This window comes from Vanessa tameamea, chromosome 4 (genome assembly GCF_037043105.1).
Source record: "Vanessa tameamea isolate UH-Manoa-2023 chromosome 4, ilVanTame1 primary haplotype, whole genome shotgun sequence".
NCBI classification, from domain to species: domain Eukaryota; kingdom Metazoa; phylum Arthropoda; class Insecta; order Lepidoptera; family Nymphalidae; genus Vanessa; species Vanessa tameamea.
In genome coordinates, this window is record NC_087312.1 from 10,352,904 (window position 1) to 10,372,757 (window position 19,854).

The following is a 19,854-nucleotide window of genomic DNA, read 5'->3' on the forward strand; positions in this document are numbered from 1 at the left end:
AATGATATTTATTATTAGATCATTATTTTATTGTGATGAAAATCACAGAACTTTTGATAAATTTTTGTAACAGTTTTCTTAATCCAACGTCTATTATAATAAACGCTTATGTATATACCTGGTGTCTCGAGACACCCTCGACCATGGGAAACAATTCCTACTAGCCCGCTGGAACAAAATAATTGGTGAATAAAAGTTAATATTAATGTCCCAGACTAGGCTAAGGCCTCCTATCTTAATCTATAATCTGAGCTTATTTCAAACCATCTTCTCAAGATAAGAGGCTGCAAGATATCTCCAATGCACGTGCAAAATTTCTTTCTAGACATGCAGGTTTTCTGACGATGTTTTCGTTCATCCAGCACAGGGTTAATATTATGATCACAAATTAAGCACATAAAAACGCAGTGGTGCCTGCGCGGGTTTCCACATAAAATCTTCGTTTAAGATACTTTCTAGATTTCTGACCGCTGGTCTAACTCACTTTTTAACACTGAAGAAATATTTAAGATATGACAATCTTTATTTTATATATAAATATATGTCGATTGTTAAAAATATATTAATTATGGTTAATGCTGACATTCATAAAAACACCATTTTTAAATGTGTATGAAAATCAAAAAAAAAAAAAAGGTTTTCTTAACAACCAAGAGTCATAATTCGTATATCCAGATAAACATACATTTAAAGACATTCTTAAAAGCGCTTTTAGATCGTCATTTCCAACGTGCCAATTATAAGTGAAGCTTCGAATGTCGGATTTCTATCTAGAATATTTTATTGAAAATAAAGTATAAAAGGTAATTAAATAAATATATATTAAAGTATCGGTATCCTGGTGGCTAGAACAAGTGGATCCCATGCAAGGACAGCTTTCAGTCAAAACCCGGACAATCATAAATGGAGCATACGATTTTTGTATTAATAATTCAATGCAAGATTATCATTCGCATTGGTATTCCAAGAACTAAAAAATGTTATTAAACTCTTTTAATGACGATGCTTCGTTAATTTTGATGCTTCTCAAATGCGTCCCGTGACAATCACATTTTTTAATTCATATCATTACCCAAATACTGTAATATTAATAATTTGATATAAATGATAATTTATAAGTGAGTATTACTTATGACTAGTGTGTCATCTATGTCTTACCCCTTCCACAATACCCCTCCACCAGAATCTCCGCGGCACGTGTCGCTCTCGCCATTCCCGTGCAAACAAAACATTTCAGGTCCCAAGTCGATTTTGTTTTCATTCATACATCGCTCTTTGCTTACATAATACATATTGGCAGCCTTTAAACGGTTTTGATGTATGCTGCCACCGTACTAAAAAATAATAAAATTATATCATGGTCATCCTAAAATATAATAATATGGATATAATAATGCCGATATCTTTTTTTTGTTTCTATTCGGCCAAGTTATGCCAACTGTGCAAGAGATTTAAGAGTACATAAGTCAGCATAAATACAGATTCACTCTCTATTCGCTCTCTTAATACAATGGCGACCTCACACGTCCGGAGATCTCATTAAAATAAGAATTTCAAGTGCTTTTCAAAACACTAGAGAATGTTGGATGTGTTGGGAAAACCCACATAAAATCTTTTTATGGACTGACCTAAGTATTGGATCTAGAACAATCTGCATTTACATGGATTTTTATCTGAAGCCTAAAGATAACCAATACATAAATATCCTGTTACTTAAAATAGAATATACTATTAATATAATAAATGCAAAAGTTACAGATACTTTACCTGGATTAACACATAGGATATTCAAATCCAATCATACCAAAATATTCTTATAGATCTATATGAATAGATCTTAAAATTCCTTTTTAAATCGTCATGTTACAGTATTGATTTAAAATGTAAAGCTATCTGAACTATAAGTTTTCACCGCAATTATTACATTTTTATTATATACTATAAATATTTTTGAAAATCGTTCAACCTTATACTTATAAATAAGATCAATTTGTTTCTTTGAAATAATTATGTGAAAAGAAATTAGGTATTTATGTATTATATTTAGGAATATATATATATATATAAAAGTTTATTTAAATGTATATTATTTGAACTACGTGCTGTGCCATGGGAGAGACCTATCACCAGCAGCGGACTGACGTGGGCTGCCGACAATGATCATGATGATAGTGTCATGTATATATTTTAGTGCTTATAATAGTGTATTGAATTAATATTTTTTGTGTTGTTTGTCATGGAACCTGCTTTCCCACACTTCCCCTAAGTTGACTAGTATAAATAAAACAATATAAATTTGATAGTGTGTTGAAAAAATCATCTTAAACCTTATATTCACCCCATCCGGTAGCCACAAATGTTTCATTTACATTCATCCAAACATCTGTGTTAATAATAAAAATTTTCTGAACTTCTGGTCCAAAATTAAATTCATCGTGGATTATTAAAACGGCGATGTCATTAGCGAAAACCCGATTTTCACCGTACTTCTCATGAATCATGAAATCCCATACATCATGTGCTATCGCTTGAAGATCATAGGCAAATCGCGGATCTAAAATTATTACATAAAAAACAAGTAACACAAGTCTAGGTCCAACTCTCTTTTGAAAATATTGTGTAGGTTACATGCAGGTTTTGTCGCAAAGTTTCCTGCACCACAGATCACGAGACGATTCATAAGCACAAATTAAGCGCATATATACTCAGCTGTGTTTGCCCGGCTTTTAATCAGAAATTGAGCCGAGATGGCCCAGTGGTTAGAACGCGTGCATCTTAACCGATGATTTCGGGTTCAAACCCAGGCAGGCGCCACTGAATTTTCTTGTGCTTAATTTGTGTTTATAATTCATCTCGTGCTCGGCGGTGGAGGAAAACATCGTGAGGAAATTCTGCCACGTGTGTATTCTACCAACCTGCATTGGAGTAGCGTGGTGGAATATACTCCAAACCTTCTCCTCAAAGGGAGAGGAGGCCTTAGCCCAGCAGTGGGAAATTTACAGGCTGCAAATGTAACCAGAAATTTATGTCTGTAGCTACAAAATCCAACCACTGGTCGAGTGGTTCGCGGTTATTTATTATTTATACCTCAAGACATATGTTTCAAAATGAACAATCTTAAAAATTATTCAATTACTTGAAAATATCTTCATCTCAATGAGGTTTCTGTTGTGATCGAAACAATGCGCTGCTGTCAATACAATTTTTTTCGTGAGAATCGAACCGCCGCAGAGACCACCAGAATTAAAAAATTGAACACTGAACGGGTATTGATTTTTCGTAGCTTTTGAACCCCCGACGATACGTTTTTCGAGATTAATTAAAACATCCGACCAATTCCTCGTCACTTCACCCATATCTTTCAAGTGACTAAGTAAATGTCTGGCGTGGAAAAGTATTAAAACAATTTTAATTATTGCTTCGTATAGCATTTTATTACGCAGGTAAGTTAACGTTGTGTAACTGAAACTTAATTAAGAAATAAGCAGCGATTTTCGATGTTAATTTATACAACATTAATAGCGCATAGGTTTATGTAAAAACGATTATTACTGAAAAACTATATATTTGATTAATTTGCTCAAAGCAAATAATACTTGCCTGTATATAATATCTAAGAAAATTTAACTTTTATATTTAGCAGTGGATTTGTAGCGACACGATGAAAGTAATTTTCCATGGCTGATTTTAGATTTACCTACACATTAAACATCTGTTTTGCATATTAAATATAATTAATTGGAGTGAACTAGAAATGGTAAGAAGATGTTCTCACGCGTACATTGTAATAGTCTGTCCCTTTTCCACCTGAAGAAGTAACGATTTGGAAGCGCGACAACATACTTGCGGCATGTAACGTGACAGGCAGGAAATCTACACGAGTCTCGCTGCCGCCCGCCTTCAGAGCCGCGCAGTCAGTTGCCCACCGCCGGTCGCCAACAGCGCCGCGCGCGGCTTCACCTCGCAACTAAACATAACCTAGTATGGCCTAATATTGTTCATAATTCGACAATACAAACAATACTATTGATAATTTAAAAAATGGACGTATGATCTTATTATTTAATAATTAAACATTACGTGTATTATCACATATACATTCATTTTAAAATATAAATTTCTATACGAAATTAGGGCACGAATCTAAACAAAGGTGTATATCGATTGTGTTTTCTACTGCAAGGAAAAACTAAATATTTAATTAATATCTTTTATTAAAAAGCTGATATAATTAAGGTAAGTTTTTATGTAAATATGTTATTTATTTAATTTATATTCGTGATATTACACTGGAAACACCTGTTAGCTTGGCCAATTTACTATGTCTGAGATTAGAGTTTAGGTAAAATTAATCTGCTGTGATTTACTAGTGATACATGACTTGTACGAATTACACATCAGGCGTAAAAAATACTGAATAAAATAGTGTATATTTTCTCCTATGAATCTTTATTGTTAATTTTATATAAGGACACATTCTATTTTGTTTTTACAATGAACCAATTACATATTTGCTTATGCGTTCTATAAATAACAAACAAATATTTGTATCGTAATTCGACACAAAAATAAACAAGTAAAGTGATTAAGGGATTGCTTTATTATTAACATATGCAAGCGAAATAAAAAAAACTCGTTATCAATAAATGTTTAATACATAATATAATGATTAAAGATTTTACTTAAGCTAGCGTTCATTTAACTTTAAACAATAAATACTAACGATAACACATAGATATTCATATATTAAGACAAATGATAAACAGTGAGATTTGCATTTGCTTTAATAAATCAATCAACTAACAGTAAATATCGTTATGCAGAAGAATAATCAATAAAAAAGCAATTTTTCATTCCATATCATTTTTGTCGTTAATCAACAGCAATCAACAGAAACCGTTTTTATATCTACAGTCATATAAACTTTATTAAGTCAACACTGATACATTTACTAACGATAATAAATTATTATAGGCATATATTTCTTTCTTTGTGATCGTAATATTTTTAAATTTCCATTTGATTTCCTCCATTTCCGAACGAATTATTATATCTACATTCTATCATATTGAATATAATCATGCTATCACCAATATACGTACTTGTCTTCTTTATTTGTTATTTACTTATTTGCACAAAAAATGGTCATTCCAGATGAATTTCTCTTCCAGTCAACCTTCAGTTAAGGCATCCCGATGGTAAGTGATCAATGCCGCCCAGAGATACCGGAAAAAAATATAACCATCCCGTACATGACAACCTTGGGAACTAAGATGTTATGGCCCCTATGCCTGAATTTAAAATAGCTCACTCAAACCGGAACACTAGAATACTAAGTTTTGCTGTTTAGCAAATGAAAGTGATCAGAGGCTAAGAGCCTTTCACAGACGGGCTTAAAACAACTAGTTTTGTAATATAAATCATGATTGGTACATAAATAATAAAAAATAATCTACCGCAAATATAAGGTGAAAATTTATAATTCAGAAATAAAACAAAAAATTTGAGCTCTAAATCTTGAGTAAATATCAAAAATATCTGTAACAGGTTACGGTCGTTCCCGGTTGTTTATTTTACGCAACTCAGTATATTAAACGTGTGTACAATAAGTAAATAAGCGACGCACAGCGACGATCGAGATCGACTAATCGAGCGCCTATAATCGTATTACTATTGCGCCAGAGGAATAGGGTTGAGAACAATGCTGGTAGAATCACACTCATATTATTTATTCAAAGGAATTTCAATTCATGAAACGCAAACTATGATAATATTCCTCACATTTCTACGTCGAAGTTGAGTGCAACAATTTTATATGTTATGTTCGAACGAAATCTTTTTGAAGCAATAACTTTTTATAATACGTCTTTTTATGTTTTTTGTGTAAGGATATAATGTGCGGTGATAAGATATATTTTTACAAAAAATAAGTAGATAAAATAAGTTTGGAAGCGTGATTGCTGCCCTAGATTACTTATTAATTACTGAACTTTTTATATGGGAAAATGTGAAGGTTCTCGAACATAAACAAAACATTTCATGTTATACATATAATAATATAATAATAATAATAAAAATATTTCTTATTGTGTTTCTTATTTTATTAGCAGAAGTAGAAGCTCCAACCTTATATAATATTAATAGCGCATATATTTTATATTAAAAGTAAACACTTGTAGTTTTTATATAATACATACAAAAGCGTTGTTTTTTTTTAAATAAATGAACTATAAATAAAAAATAAATTTCCAAAACATCAATTAGCAATCTTAATGTATCCTGTGCAGTGTGATAAAATTAGCTCCAACCTTCCTCATAAAAGAAACTGACTCTGCCCAGTGGAGTGTCCATATTACGAGCTACTATTGTTTCAATTTTTCTTTTATCGACACTATATCTCCTCACAAACTACCAAACAAAAAAACGAAAACCAGTTGTCAAACAGGACAAAAGGAAAGTACTTAACTGTTTTGTTTTTGCCTATTTATATTTAATTAATATTGACTAAAAATAGGATAAAACCAAAAATCTCTACTTTATTGAATACACATGTCTTTAAATCGTGTAAAGACAACCCTGCAAAATTGAGTCGTTCGCGCCTAAATGGACCGAGCTGTGCCACCGCGGTGAACAATGTATTTACTACAGACTTTTTAAAATGACAGCTTTATCGTGTGAATAGAAATGACAATTTGCTAAACAAATTTGAGAATATAGCTAGCTATTTTGTTTTTTTTTTTCTTTTCCTACAATAAATCACATATAACTTAATAAATTCGCACCATATAACATATCGCAAACAGCGCACGAATTATCCTATAAAATGAACCTTGTCCGCGTTTTGAAGCTAGTCGACCTTCTTACGATTTTAAGCAGGCAATCGACATAATATAGAGAATTACGCATACTTACGAAGACCCAGATATTGAACGTCAATGATTCTAATTAGGCAAATCGTATTTTTCCAATAATTTATATTTAATTAGTAAATACTCGATCAAATTGTTTGAAGAAAATTTAATCGAATGTCATATCAATATTTAAAAAAAAACCATTTTTGTATTTAATGTAGCAAAATACTTGACTCAAAAATACATACCTTTTTTCAAAATTAACATTAGTAAAGATTTAATTATATTTTGTATAAGTTTCTGAATAAATAAAAAATATCAATAAACTGGGGCATCAATTCGTGTGTAACGGACCTTACAGCTAAGTCACGCCAAATGTCTATTACTGGAATATTTATCATTTTCGATTTATACTCATGATACGACATGAAATGAGTGTTGTCTATATATACTCTGCATCTTCGTACGTTTTGTAATCCTTGATTTTTTTTTCCCATAAATCCCGTGAGTTCCAACTATAACTATGTATTTATCTAGGTTCCAGGTTATATCAAGGTTAAATTATGTGGTTTAGCCGTGATGAACAACAAACATAGAGAATACTGCTGGTGGGAAATTATATCGAGCACATGGCTGCTAACACACAAAGTTTTTGTAAAATATTAACTACTAAGTTTACTGGTTGTTCTTCTTCAGAATTTATAGTCTGACCCAATTTAGCACCTCGTTTAATCAAATATGATAATCTTGTAAAAATCACTTAAATCACAACATCCATAAATAAAGTATAGAATATGTTAATTTGATTTATCAATATACACTTTGAGAATAACTTCAAAAAATTGCTTGGCGTTGACGTTTTGAGCTTCATCGCCATCACCTATAATTTGGCCTCGCGTGGAGTACTGCTCTCACCTCTGGGCGAAGGTCATTAAGTAGCACCTTCTTATTCAACGCAGAGAGACTCGAATTATCGATGAACAATTTCTTTCTGACCTGCTTTGACTTTGCTTAGACATATTGGATCACTCTGCGTCTTCTACAGCATTTTTCGCGGGGAATGTTCCGAGGAGTTTTTTGGATTTATCTCGGCTGCTGAATTTCACCTTCGGACATCGTGTCACCAAATTTCGCCGGCAGTTTTACTGAACCGGTACAACTTGGGAACCATCGAGTAAATATTCTACACATTTCTTAAATGTTCGTACCGCACCTACAAGTGCTCCGTTGTTGCAGATGTCCATGGGCGGTGGTAGTCACTTACCATTACGTGACCCTCTTGATTGATTGCCACCTATTCCAAAATAAAAAATAAAAAAACTTTGCCATACTAAATTTATTACTATAAACGTATTTTTGCTAAATAATTACGATAACAACGTTAAATATTAACCAGTTAAAGTAATTATACCATTTGCATTACGGTCAACGACATTCTTATTTGAATTAAACGAGTCAAGTACAAATCGGTCATGTCAAGATAAATAGATGTTTGATAAACTCCATATGCAGTTGATAAACAAAGCTGCAATCATAAATAAACTGTTCTATTAATATAGTTCGATGTGTTTATTTATACAAATAAATTATGTTCAATGGCAGCAAAAACTTATACATTTTTTATAATTTATTTTTGAATATTAATGACAGTTGAAAAGCCAACATGAAAAAAGTACATTTTGATTGATTATTTCCTCGTAAATAATAATTAGTTCCCAAGGTTGGTGGCACAATGACGATGTAAGGAATGGCAATAATTTCGTCAATGACTATGGGTGGTGATCGCCATCAGACCATCAGACAAAATGGGCCATCCCATTTTTCCGTCCGTTTACCTATCTTTACCATAAAGATAAGAAAACATTTGCGACAAACATCGTAGCGGATTCATGTTTGCATGTGATATGATTTTGGAATTAATTTTTAATTACTTATCGCAATTATTTACATAAATATATATATATATATTATAAGATTAATTGTTTTACCCAATGACTTGCAATATTCAATAAATGAAATTAAGTCAAATAATCTTTTAATTACTTTGCTGTGCTCACATGATTCTGGAATTGTGTAAGTTGGGAAAACAAATATTATTATTATTAAATTTATTTTAAAAAGCACATAAAACCGTATAACCTGAACTCTTACCAGAGGTGTTGGTTCGCCATCCCATTCGATTTTAAGAGGGAGAATAGAGAGTGGACTTGTGTTCGCGCTTGTACACTCCAATATCTCATGCACATATTGTGATTAGCCGTCATAGTCGAAATCAGTCAGGAGGTTATTAAAATTTTAATTACTACTTACTAAACCAAGCATTATATAGCTTAATAATTCGAATCACTACACAGTTTTCAAGTACATCACTATCGTACAATTTATCCTCGTTCTGAGTTGTAACCTTTCTGGGTCAACAACTTGAATTTTATTTATGTATCCTGTATTGTGATACTTCTGTAAGAAGCTTACAAAATTTATGTCAAGATATGGAAATTAATACATAGAAACATTAAAACATCTCTCGTTAAATTATTATATCATAAACAATTCCACAAATGGAATATTTATTATTACATTTGACCTTATAACCTTAGGTATCTGGGACGGCGCCTTGTATCGTTTACAAATAAGTCGGTATGTATGAAATAAATGCAATATTTTTAAAGATTTTATTGGGAACCTTTCTGCAATCATTTTTATTTCACATCATCCTCCAAGACACAATCTCCATCAAATGAATGTATTATTATAGCCCTAATAAATAAACGTCATCGTTAAAGTCCTATAGTGTTATTGTATTACGCAGAGAATATTCTCTTATGAATACTAAGAATCTATACAAATCCAAAAATTATAATTTAAAATAAATAAATAATTATTAACGATTTTACTGACAATTAATTTGCAAGACAGGTGGCTCATTAAAAAAATCAATTTAATTTTACTTCCATAGTTCCGATATCAGCTTCGTCTACGTTCAAAATGCGATTTTTTACCTGTGATATTAGTACCCAGTATATCATTTTTACCATACTCATATCACAGTTATTAAAAAAAAACATAGGTATTAGATATTCATATTAATGAATTTGAAATGCCTAGTTAGATGAACGAAACTTGACACACAGTACCTAATAAATATTATCATGTAGTGGCATGTTATTATCAGTCTGCGAAACTTGCACTTGGCCTCTTTTACGTTGGATAATTCGCAGCTGTTTCGAATTCATCGCAAATAATCCAGCACGTTACCTATTTTGACGTTATATTAAAACACTCGTTTACATTGCTTATTATTGTTTTTATTAATGTCACACATTGAAATTTCAATGTAAACATAAAATGCAACGTTTCTAAATGTAACGATTGAGTAGGAAAAATCTAACGCAAACGTATTTCACTTCAAAACACGTGTACTTAATTGCCAGCGTTCCTTTTTTTTATTTATACAAGTTAATCTTTATTTACAACGATATGAAATTACGTAGTACGATTGCATTTATTTTTATTCTCTTGACATGCGCTTTTTGAACATGACAACGACGACTGATATCTGTTTGTGTTTTTCCAATATTTTCAGTGATATTTCGTATTGCAGTCATAAGCATTACTTTGTTTAAATTGACAATGATTTTTGTATTGAGTGTATTTTCATGTTAATTAACTAACATACAAATATACGTATATATGTATTATGACGTCTTGCATAATGAAGTAATTGAACTGTTATTATTGATTATGGATTATTGCAATTGTTATTATTATACGTATGTTTATTATACGTATGATACACATAATTTTAAGTATTTTTCACAGAAAAATTACAACATATAGTATTAGATTATGTAGTAATCATTTTTATTAAAAAATGCTAAATAACATAACGAATTAAAATTTCATATAAAATATACTATATATATTATCAGTCGCTATCAGCAAATTAGTTAAAATATTCAACATTTTTTTGTTTTCGTATCCAGGTCAAATTCATTATAAAATAATCAGAAATTAATTTAGCAATTTAAGAAAATTTTGTGACTTAGTGTTAAAATAAACGTTAACAGCTGTTCAACAGATGGTCTGATATAATACATTCCATACATACTGTTTATCTAAGTAATATATAATACGAAATCGATAAGATTTACTTTATATATCAAATATCGAATAAGTAATTGTTTTTCAACACAAAACTTAAACGTCATCAGCATTATGGATTCGCATTACTTGTGTGCGAAACAATAGGCTTTATGCACACGGCTACTGGAAATCTGGAAACACGTCGTAAGATTTCTTTAGTCCATCCAACGCTTGTTTCCTCAGTTATCTGCTATTTTTGTTGTCAGTGAGAGGGCGGCAGCGCGCGAGAGTGGACGCCCGCCGCGGGTATATCGTTAACCAGTGTACATCGTAACTAGTGTTCGTACTTCTAATACTTAGTTCTAGTTAAACCGCGGCTTATAAAGTGAAGTTTTATAAAGAAAAAAAATATCAATCGGACAAGTTCTCAACAGCGATAACAAGCTCAATACTATAGGTATACTGTTTGTTTTTTTTTTCATTATTTTATATCTTCAATGAAAACAAAGGCGCCGCCAATATTTATTTTTGGCGCCGAATAGTATGCATTTTCATCGCAATTAAAAATACACAACATTGTCGATCTTCATTGACATATTTTATTCCAAATTTAAAATATGTAGGCTCGTGTATTATATGAAATGCAGAATAAATGATTGCAGACTGAGGAAATGTGCTTTAATATCTTACAAACATAAATGAAACGATTAAATGATACATAATAGCATTGTTTGACCAGTGTGTTACACTTTGATTCGCGACTCCGAATGTTTGACACGCGCTGAGTCACTGTCGTTTCATTATTTGGACGGTGGCGTCCCGTTCTGTCCCAATCATTTATGAAGCACGTGGACAACTCTTCCTTGAGCCCCGGCGGCGACCTAAAACTACTATAAATTAATTCCGATTCAGCTTTTTTGAATCTTAAATATATTTAGTGGAGCGCAAGCAAAAGCTAAAAAAAACGCTAGCTATAAAATGATTAACCGGTATTCACTTTCATCTGTAGAATATTTTAGTTTTTTAGATGTACCTACATATTTAAAAAAAAAGTGTATGTAGTATTGTGGACTTAAATGTATTTCTAGTTAAGATTAACATAAATTAAAAAGTACCAATTACTCAGTTTTGAATATTTTTCAAAGCCCGTCTGGGTAGATTCAAGACGTATTCTACCGCCAAATAGTAATACTCTGTGTTGCTTTATTTCGTTTTGAAATGTGAGTGGGACAATGTAATTACTCATAATTACAGACGTAACATCTCTTGTTATTATTTCCATTAGTCTTACAAGCCAATCGGACTTCCATTTTTAAATAATAAAAAAACTAAAATAAAATAAATTCAAAAATAAAAAACATGTTAATTTATAACAATAAATAATCTTATCCTTAAGTTTTGTTAAATTTAACGGTTTAATTACTAAAATACAATTATTATGTATCTCTACATATGTACATTATATTAAATGTTACATTAAATTAATTCATAAACTGATAAATTAAAATCATTTGTAATATTTTTAATTGGGCATAAGAATATGTAGTTACTTATATTTGTAGATAGTATTTCGTCAGCAAACGAATAGTAATGTAGTTATTATCACTTATAAAACCAATTATTTTTTCTTTATAATAAAACAATCGAATCAACATTGGTAAAAAAATATAACAGATCTTCATAAATCATATGAGAGATATATAGTTCTTTCAAAATTTATATAAATGTACTTTGAAAATCGCACCGATATTCTTAGAAATATTAAATGATGTCTATTTTTAATTATTTTTAACTATTTTTATTTATTAAAAGATAAAACGGGGCGGATTCCTTATTTTAACCACGCGAAGCTTAATACTACTACTAGTACTGATAACAGTACACCACGCAAAACAATTATAGTTATAGTTACCATTAGTTTGTCAACAATATCAATTTGTTAATAATATGCCTTGATATACAAACGGCCTAAAGATATGATGTAATTCAGCAATAAAGTAGACTCATTAACACGACCTCTTATCTGAATTACAATTACGATAAGAGCTGACATTAGATGTAAATACGATGTATTAATATCGATCACTGTTCTGTCACGTCATATTAGTTATTATTTGAAGTTCATAAAACATTGATATATCTTTTAATGGCTTTTAGTTTTGCTAACAGTGCACACATAAGTTCGTCTACGTCACGTACATAACACTGATATATCAGTTTTCATTGATCAATATGACTTCTGGCAAAAATGGTTTATAATTTTTAATATTTATATAATTTATTCATTTTCACAAGTTAGGCCAAGGTTGACATAATGCTAAATACATAATATATGTTCAGATAGTAAAATCATATTATAATATCAATTATTCGACATTTTTACAATTACAGTTAATTTCATATCCAATGTATCAAAGTGACTTTTTGAAGAAAGCCTTAATATTAACGCATTACCTGTAATATGTCTTAACAAGTTTTGATTTGACATCACAAACAGCCAACATCTAACGTAAAAAAAAAAATGTTAATTTGAAGTTTGAAATATGTAATTTTTTCGTCGAAAAAGCCACAGAAATTTAAAAATAATCCAAAGACTTAATTATTTCAGGTGAAATCTCACAAAGTCGTAATTTTATGATAAAGCTCATTTTCAGCGATTTCTGTTTTGTCATCCGACACATAATAACGTAATAAATTAATTTTTGGTTTATCTTTATTTTTTTTTATTAGACCAAAACAGGTAGTATATAACTAAAAGGTAGATTTATTTTGTATCTGTGAATAAAAACATCAAATAAGTCAAGTTAATAGTGACCAAGACGAAATTTATTATTTTTCTTTTAATATTGCCAATAACGCACGTCTGTTACACATGTAATTTTAGAATAAAACCTATTTTATTAATCATAAATAATTTGTAATTATCTGTAATCAACGTTTCTACATTTTATCTACTCTAATAACAATCACAATGAATATATTACACATTGTTTATAGTATAAACATAACCCTATAACGTATTTGAAACGTTAATACACAATACTGAGCATGTCATACATACATAATAGAATTATCTTAAAGGTTACATTCTAAGTTACTTATTACGCATAGTACACACGATAAGTAATAATCCATTGTCTACAACTACTTAATGCACAATTTAAATGACTTGTAGTTTTTTTCTATCACTTGCGTGTATTCGCTTTTTATTTATAAACTATGAATGGTCATATTTCACATATCGCATATAATATTATTAATAAGATAAAAACTAATCCTCATGTAATAAGGATTATTGCATAATAAAATAATTATAATTATTATTTTCAAGCTAAGATTTATGATTAAAAGTTACATATCTTATCTAAGTGTAATTTATATCAAAATACCCATATTATAAAATAGAGGTTTGTAGTACAAATATAAAAAAAAATATTCTTATCAAAAAATCACTTATTTATAATGAAGCTATCTATATGTGATCGTATGATATTATGTGATAACAGCCATCGATCAATTTAATATTGTTGCAAGATATAGGATAGATTATTTTAGAACCACTTGCTAAGCAACTAATGCGAGATGAGCTATCTTAACGATATAAAGAATGATCTCGAGGACTGTAAGGTATCTTAAAAGTAAATAAGTAGTCTACCTAGTCTAGTACACCCTGTACTTGAGACATTGTTGAAAATGTCATTTTGATGACACATATCTCGTAATCTTATAAACAATATAAGATTATTGTTATTCCTTGAACCTTGATTTCCGTTATGTTTTAAAATACTATTATGATCTAATAATAGTACTTTCTAAATGTATACCTTATGTGTTAATTCAAAATTGTACAAAAATATTCGAATAATAAATTACGATTTGACAATAAAATTGTACTTCACGATTTGAGAAAATATTTTTTTAATAATTGTAAGAAACATTTTCTTACATTAACAAAACTGGTGCTAATATTTTCATCAACAGTTTTTCTGACAAGGTCAACTCTGATATCACTGAACAAGACCAACTCCTAAATTAAATAAAAACACGCGAAAGCTCAGACTTATAGATGCTTTATCTTTGATAAGTAACAGAACTGAAAACAAGTACATATTGAAGTATCTCTATTGCAAGTTTATATAAATTCGTCTGAATTTGGTTGCAAGCTATGGTCCAAGCATTTAGTACGTTTGGGAATTTTAAACAAGCTACATGTATACCCAACCGATTGAAGCGTAATTTTGCATATGTCATAGCTATACAAGTGTCTTTGCTTCTGGATAGAGAAAAGCATGGACCTTAATAAAATATTACGACTTATTACGAATTCGTTAATGAATTTCTTTATCTTATCATCATCAGATGATGAGAGATTATAAGCTTCTCATATCATTATCTTACAAGCTTCTCTACTAAGAATTGGCTGGTTTTAACTGTTGACTTAACTGGAAGTTCCACTTCTTCTGCTCTCTGGACTATCTCAGCTTCATAAATATTAACCTTTTAATTATTTTTGTTTCAGATACATAGCCAAACATGTTCTTCCAAAGCAACCAACAGTTAGCAAATCTAGATGTTATATCGAACAGCAGATAGGTGGAAATATCCATGATCTAAAACCATAGATCATGCAAAATAGAATATTCTTATGAGTCCTTCGTTTTCCCTCCGCAACGTCGCTTCCTTCTTTCTAATATATTAAAGAATAGCGCAAGATTACCAAGTGCCTCTATTTAATAGTACCAATTGTAAAAAGTAAATATTTTAACACTCTGAAACAATCATATCAAGCGATATACCTTTGAACTGCCTTAAACATTAATAAATAAGTGCCAACTAAAAGAAGACAGTAGTTTTAAAGCTTTAAACAAAGATGTCGCACGGGGGTGTGAAGAGTGCAAAGAATGGTAGCAGCTCGCAAGCCGTCGAGACGTCGAGGGAGGGTTCCGAGAGCCTGCCACCCCCGCCAGACGGAGGGTGGGGCTGGATGGTAGTCTTCGCATCCTTTATGATACACATAGTCAGTGAGTATTTTAAACTTATTGTTAATCTTAGCAATTTCTCTTCTAATCTTCTAGGATTCGATTTTAATTGTTTCAATTTCTCGTGCATCTTTGTGTTTAACACAATTTCCTGATGTTAATTTGAAAGTATTGTGAAAATGGAACATAAGAAAAGCACCGGTGGCGTTTATTTTCATATATTATTTTATCTAACGTTATGATTTTTATAAACCGACTTCGTGAAATATTTACACAGAAAAATGTCGTATATCTATGTAGAAATTATTTTCATTGATAACTTATTTAAATTTATAACACTGCTTGTACAAATTATGACCGCACGCGAAATTATAAAGCTGACTGTAATCATTAATAGTTATCGATGAAGTTACTTTTTAATACCAGAAATATTAATCTTGTTCGAGTCCAACAAAATGTTGTCGAATTAAAAACAAACAATTCATATAAAGGGCTAAAGAGAATTTATTTATTTATTTTAAAATAGTTTATTATTGTTATTAGTGCAAAAGGTGAATTATAAAGTAATCTTCAGGCTTAGAAAGACAATTAAATGTATGCTCAAACAGAAGGTCGACTGATAAAGAATACACTTACTAGTTACAAAACTTTTATATCACCATATAAAATTAAAGTAAAAGTAAGTATCGTTACTGATTGCAATCAGAACTGAAATAAAAGTATTCGATATACATTTTTTAAATGCAAACATTTTATGTATATACATTTGTTTTATTTATAATGGAGTTCAATAAACACATTGAAAAAATCTCATGTTTTAAATTGAAGTTGCGACGTCGAATGGTTTTTTTTTAAAGAACAATGACCACAACATATTATTTATGAGTCACAAATCTTACGAGCATTTTCTCAAGTAAGCAACAATTACTTAAATATTGCAATGAACGCCTTATAAGAGTTATTTATTTGATCGCAGAAACGTGTATGACTTGTTTAAGTCACCTATACAACATCAAATTAAAAATACCTACTGATATTGTCATTTTGTAAATTTTACACACGGGCTAACATAAACATTTTCTTTATTGAATGGAATATCCTAATAAGCCATGAGTTCTTATAATAAGTAGGTATTTGCTTAGTCACCGCTGACCGGACAATAACACTAACGTTACACAAAATGGAATAAATTAAGAAAAGATGGAAATGAAAGCAATAATGGGAAATTATGGAAATTTCTTGATGGTAGTGCTTTGTGCAAGCCCGTCTGGGTACCACCCACTCATCAGATATTCTACTGCCACTCAACAGTACTCAGTATTGTTGTGTTCCGGTTTGACAGGTGAGTGCGCCAGTGTAACTAAAGGTACGAGGGACATAACATCTTAGTTCCCAAGGTTGGCGGCGCATTGCCGATCTAAGGAATGGTTTATATTTCTTACAGCGCCATTGTCTATGGGCGTTGGTGACCACTAAGCTCATAAGCTCGTCCGCAAACATATACCATAAAAAAAATGTGGACAACAAACACACATGCCTAAGTATAGGTGTGTGCGTAGTGTGTGAAGCGGGAAGAAATAACAATGTCCACAACTTGATAGTAACTCGTATAATACGCATACAATGAACGCAGAAAGAAAAAGTCAGAAGGTAACAGAGAGTACGGAACAAGAGAGCAACAGTTCTGATAGAATTGATAACACATATAAATCACTAAAACTAAATACGAAAACAATTTGATATTAAAGGCTGGTAAACGAATCGCATCGAGCGTGAGAGATCGACTAACTAATTAGCTATGCACTCTTTGGCGACTTACGATATTACGCGGTGGCGGGTAGACGCGAAACAAAAGCGTCGCTCGGCCGATCCGCCGCATACTAAGGGTTTCGCCCGAGTATGCTTGTGTATTAATATTTTGTGTTAATCTTGCTATGAAAATAAATATATGAAATGTAATGTCGATGTGTATTGTGTATGTATATTGTATTATTACATAAATAATAAATAAATATTAAGTACAATATTATATCGTATTTGTGTAATTGTATAGTGTAATAAATAAATATCATAAATTAATAAACTAATTATATACACAATAATAATTCACCTACACTAACCATAACCTACGTGCAATACATGAAAATAATTAAGAACAGTAACGGCATATAAAAATCCCACAGTTGCGCTAAGGAATCCTCTTATTTTGCGGAGAAAGCTGTGAACTTATTAAACCACGTTCCTCCAATGCGTTTTCAATATTGCGATCTCGACTTTTAAAGAAGTAAAGCTTCTAAGTAATAATTAAATTTATTTACATAAGAATTATTAACATTAAGTATAAAAAATAGTTACTGCATTAATCATGACCGGAATGGTGATAAGAATACTAGCAGTATTTCCCTGTTTAATTGGAATTCCGATCCTGAGATATGAACCAGCCCCTGTCACAAATGGATACAATAAGGCCAGGTGCTATACTTTTAATTAAACTATTTGGACTACTACTCCAAGGTCCAAGTGTTTCAACAGCAAATGGGACAAAACAATTTGGAGTAAGACACGAAATGACTAATTTAATTCTAAGTAATTAAATTGTTGGCGTGTGACAATAAAACAGGGTACACTTAAATAAGCGACCGCAAGAACTAAAGGAATCAAACGTAAATATAACATAATTATTCCATGTATATAAAAGATGTATTTGCAGATAACAATGAATGCGCAAAGTGCGCGCTGTATCGCGGAGCGGAGAGGGGCGAGGTCAGCGCCTTTGCGTATATCAATCGCTGACATACATTAACACTGGGAATATATTTGTTCCAATTAAGAATACACGAAATCTAAATTAGCCGGCTATTTTTTTATTCTTCTTAAAAATAATGTAAAAACAAAGGAGGTCGTATTTTTAAAAGGAAGGAAAGTAGGTTTTATTGTTAATCGGTTGTATTTTTTTTTTAAATTATACATCTTTAGGCGCGTTATGAAAAATTGATGAGGTTGAATTTTTGTGATTCGCGCGAACAGAGTTACGTGAAAAGTACACGATGAAATTGCTCGCTAAACCGTAAATTAACTATCAAGTCGCCGGAAAGAGACAACTTCACACCTTATCATATTTTATAATGTTGTCTTTTTACAAATTTAACTTGCGATTGTTACAATTTTGGATTTGGAAAATCATTTTTTTGTTTGGTAAGGTATATTATCCGTAAAGTCCCATTTAAAAATAATTTCAATTAACAAATTTTTATTTATTTTTACTATTATTTGAACCATTAAAATTATTCAATGAATTTAAACAGAAAAGTCCACTCACCCAAATATGCAATTGTCATAAAAAAAATCCACAACACATGGACAGACCAATTAATGATTCACTTTCCTTCATACTCAAATAAGTGTGCTCAAAGTAACTATAATTTATTATGATGCACCTAACCCTATATATGTATGTATACCTTGCAGTAAGAAAATGAAGGGAAAATAGTCATTTTAAATATTAGATAGCAATTAGGTCGAAAGGCCGATGAAACGAAATTTGCTTTCAATTAAAATTCTGTTTAATTTATTCAATATAATTAACATAGTTACAACAAGTAACAATTTCTTCAAAACAAAAGTATATTTGGAATGTAAACATAGCTGTATTTAAACTGTCATGTTGCAATTCACTTCGCTAAACAAACAGATAAAAAGTGACGCATTTGAATTAAACCCTACACAAATACATTACAGTTATAATAAAACACGACATTAACTTTTGTTTCTAATAAATATCTGAGGTTATTATTTGCTACAAATAATTGCAAATAAATACAAACTTAAAGAAAACACAAACAAAAAAAATAATTACGAAACAATAAGTCTTTTTTTTTTCTATTCTCATTTTTAGAACTGAGTCAATATGATGACTATGTATGTAGTTCTCGTAAGGCTAC

General features: G+C 30.7%; 2 protein-coding genes across 3 annotated transcripts in view; one reads left to right on the top strand and one right to left on the bottom strand.

The window, feature by feature from the left end:
- Positions 1-3,406, bottom strand: LOC113394142 (trypsin delta-like). The gene is made up of 4 exons (XM_026631350.2): positions 3,137-3,406; positions 2,328-2,554; positions 1,159-1,334; positions 1-168 (listed from the first exon to the last, which is right to left on the bottom strand). Exons 1-4 carry the CDS (start codon positions 3,354-3,356, stop codon positions 15-17), a joined length of 777 nt encoding a protein of 258 aa, XP_026487135.2. The 5' UTR covers positions 3,357-3,406; the 3' UTR covers positions 1-14.
- A 537-nt stretch (positions 3,407-3,943) lies between these two features.
- Positions 3,944-19,854, top strand: part of LOC113394278 (monocarboxylate transporter 12) — a 36,346-nt gene continuing 20,435 nt past the window's right edge. The window contains exons 1-2 of one of the 2 annotated variants that reach the window (XM_026631525.2): positions 3,944-4,236; positions 15,454-15,955. In XM_026631525.2, coding sequence (XP_026487310.1) covers positions 15,805-15,955 — 151 coding nt within the window. In that variant the 5' untranslated portion in view covers positions 3,944-4,236; positions 15,454-15,804. Of the gene's footprint in view, positions 4,237-11,178; positions 11,392-15,453; positions 15,956-19,854 lie in introns of those variants that run through there. The other variant, XM_026631523.2, reaches the window with a different exon arrangement.

Coding starts and splice junctions, on each gene's coding strand:
- LOC113394142 (XM_026631350.2), bottom strand. CDS start 3,356: ATGGGTGAAGTGACGAGGAATTGGTCGGATGTTTTAATTAATCTCGAA. Junction 2,555..3,136: donor TGAGATGAAGATATTTTCAA/GTAATTGAATAA, acceptor TAATAATTTTAG/ATCCGCGATTTGCCTATGAT. Junction 169..1,158: donor GGAGGGGTATTGTGGAAGGG/GTAAGACATAGA, acceptor ATTTTGTTCCAG/CGGGCTAGTAGGAATTGTTT.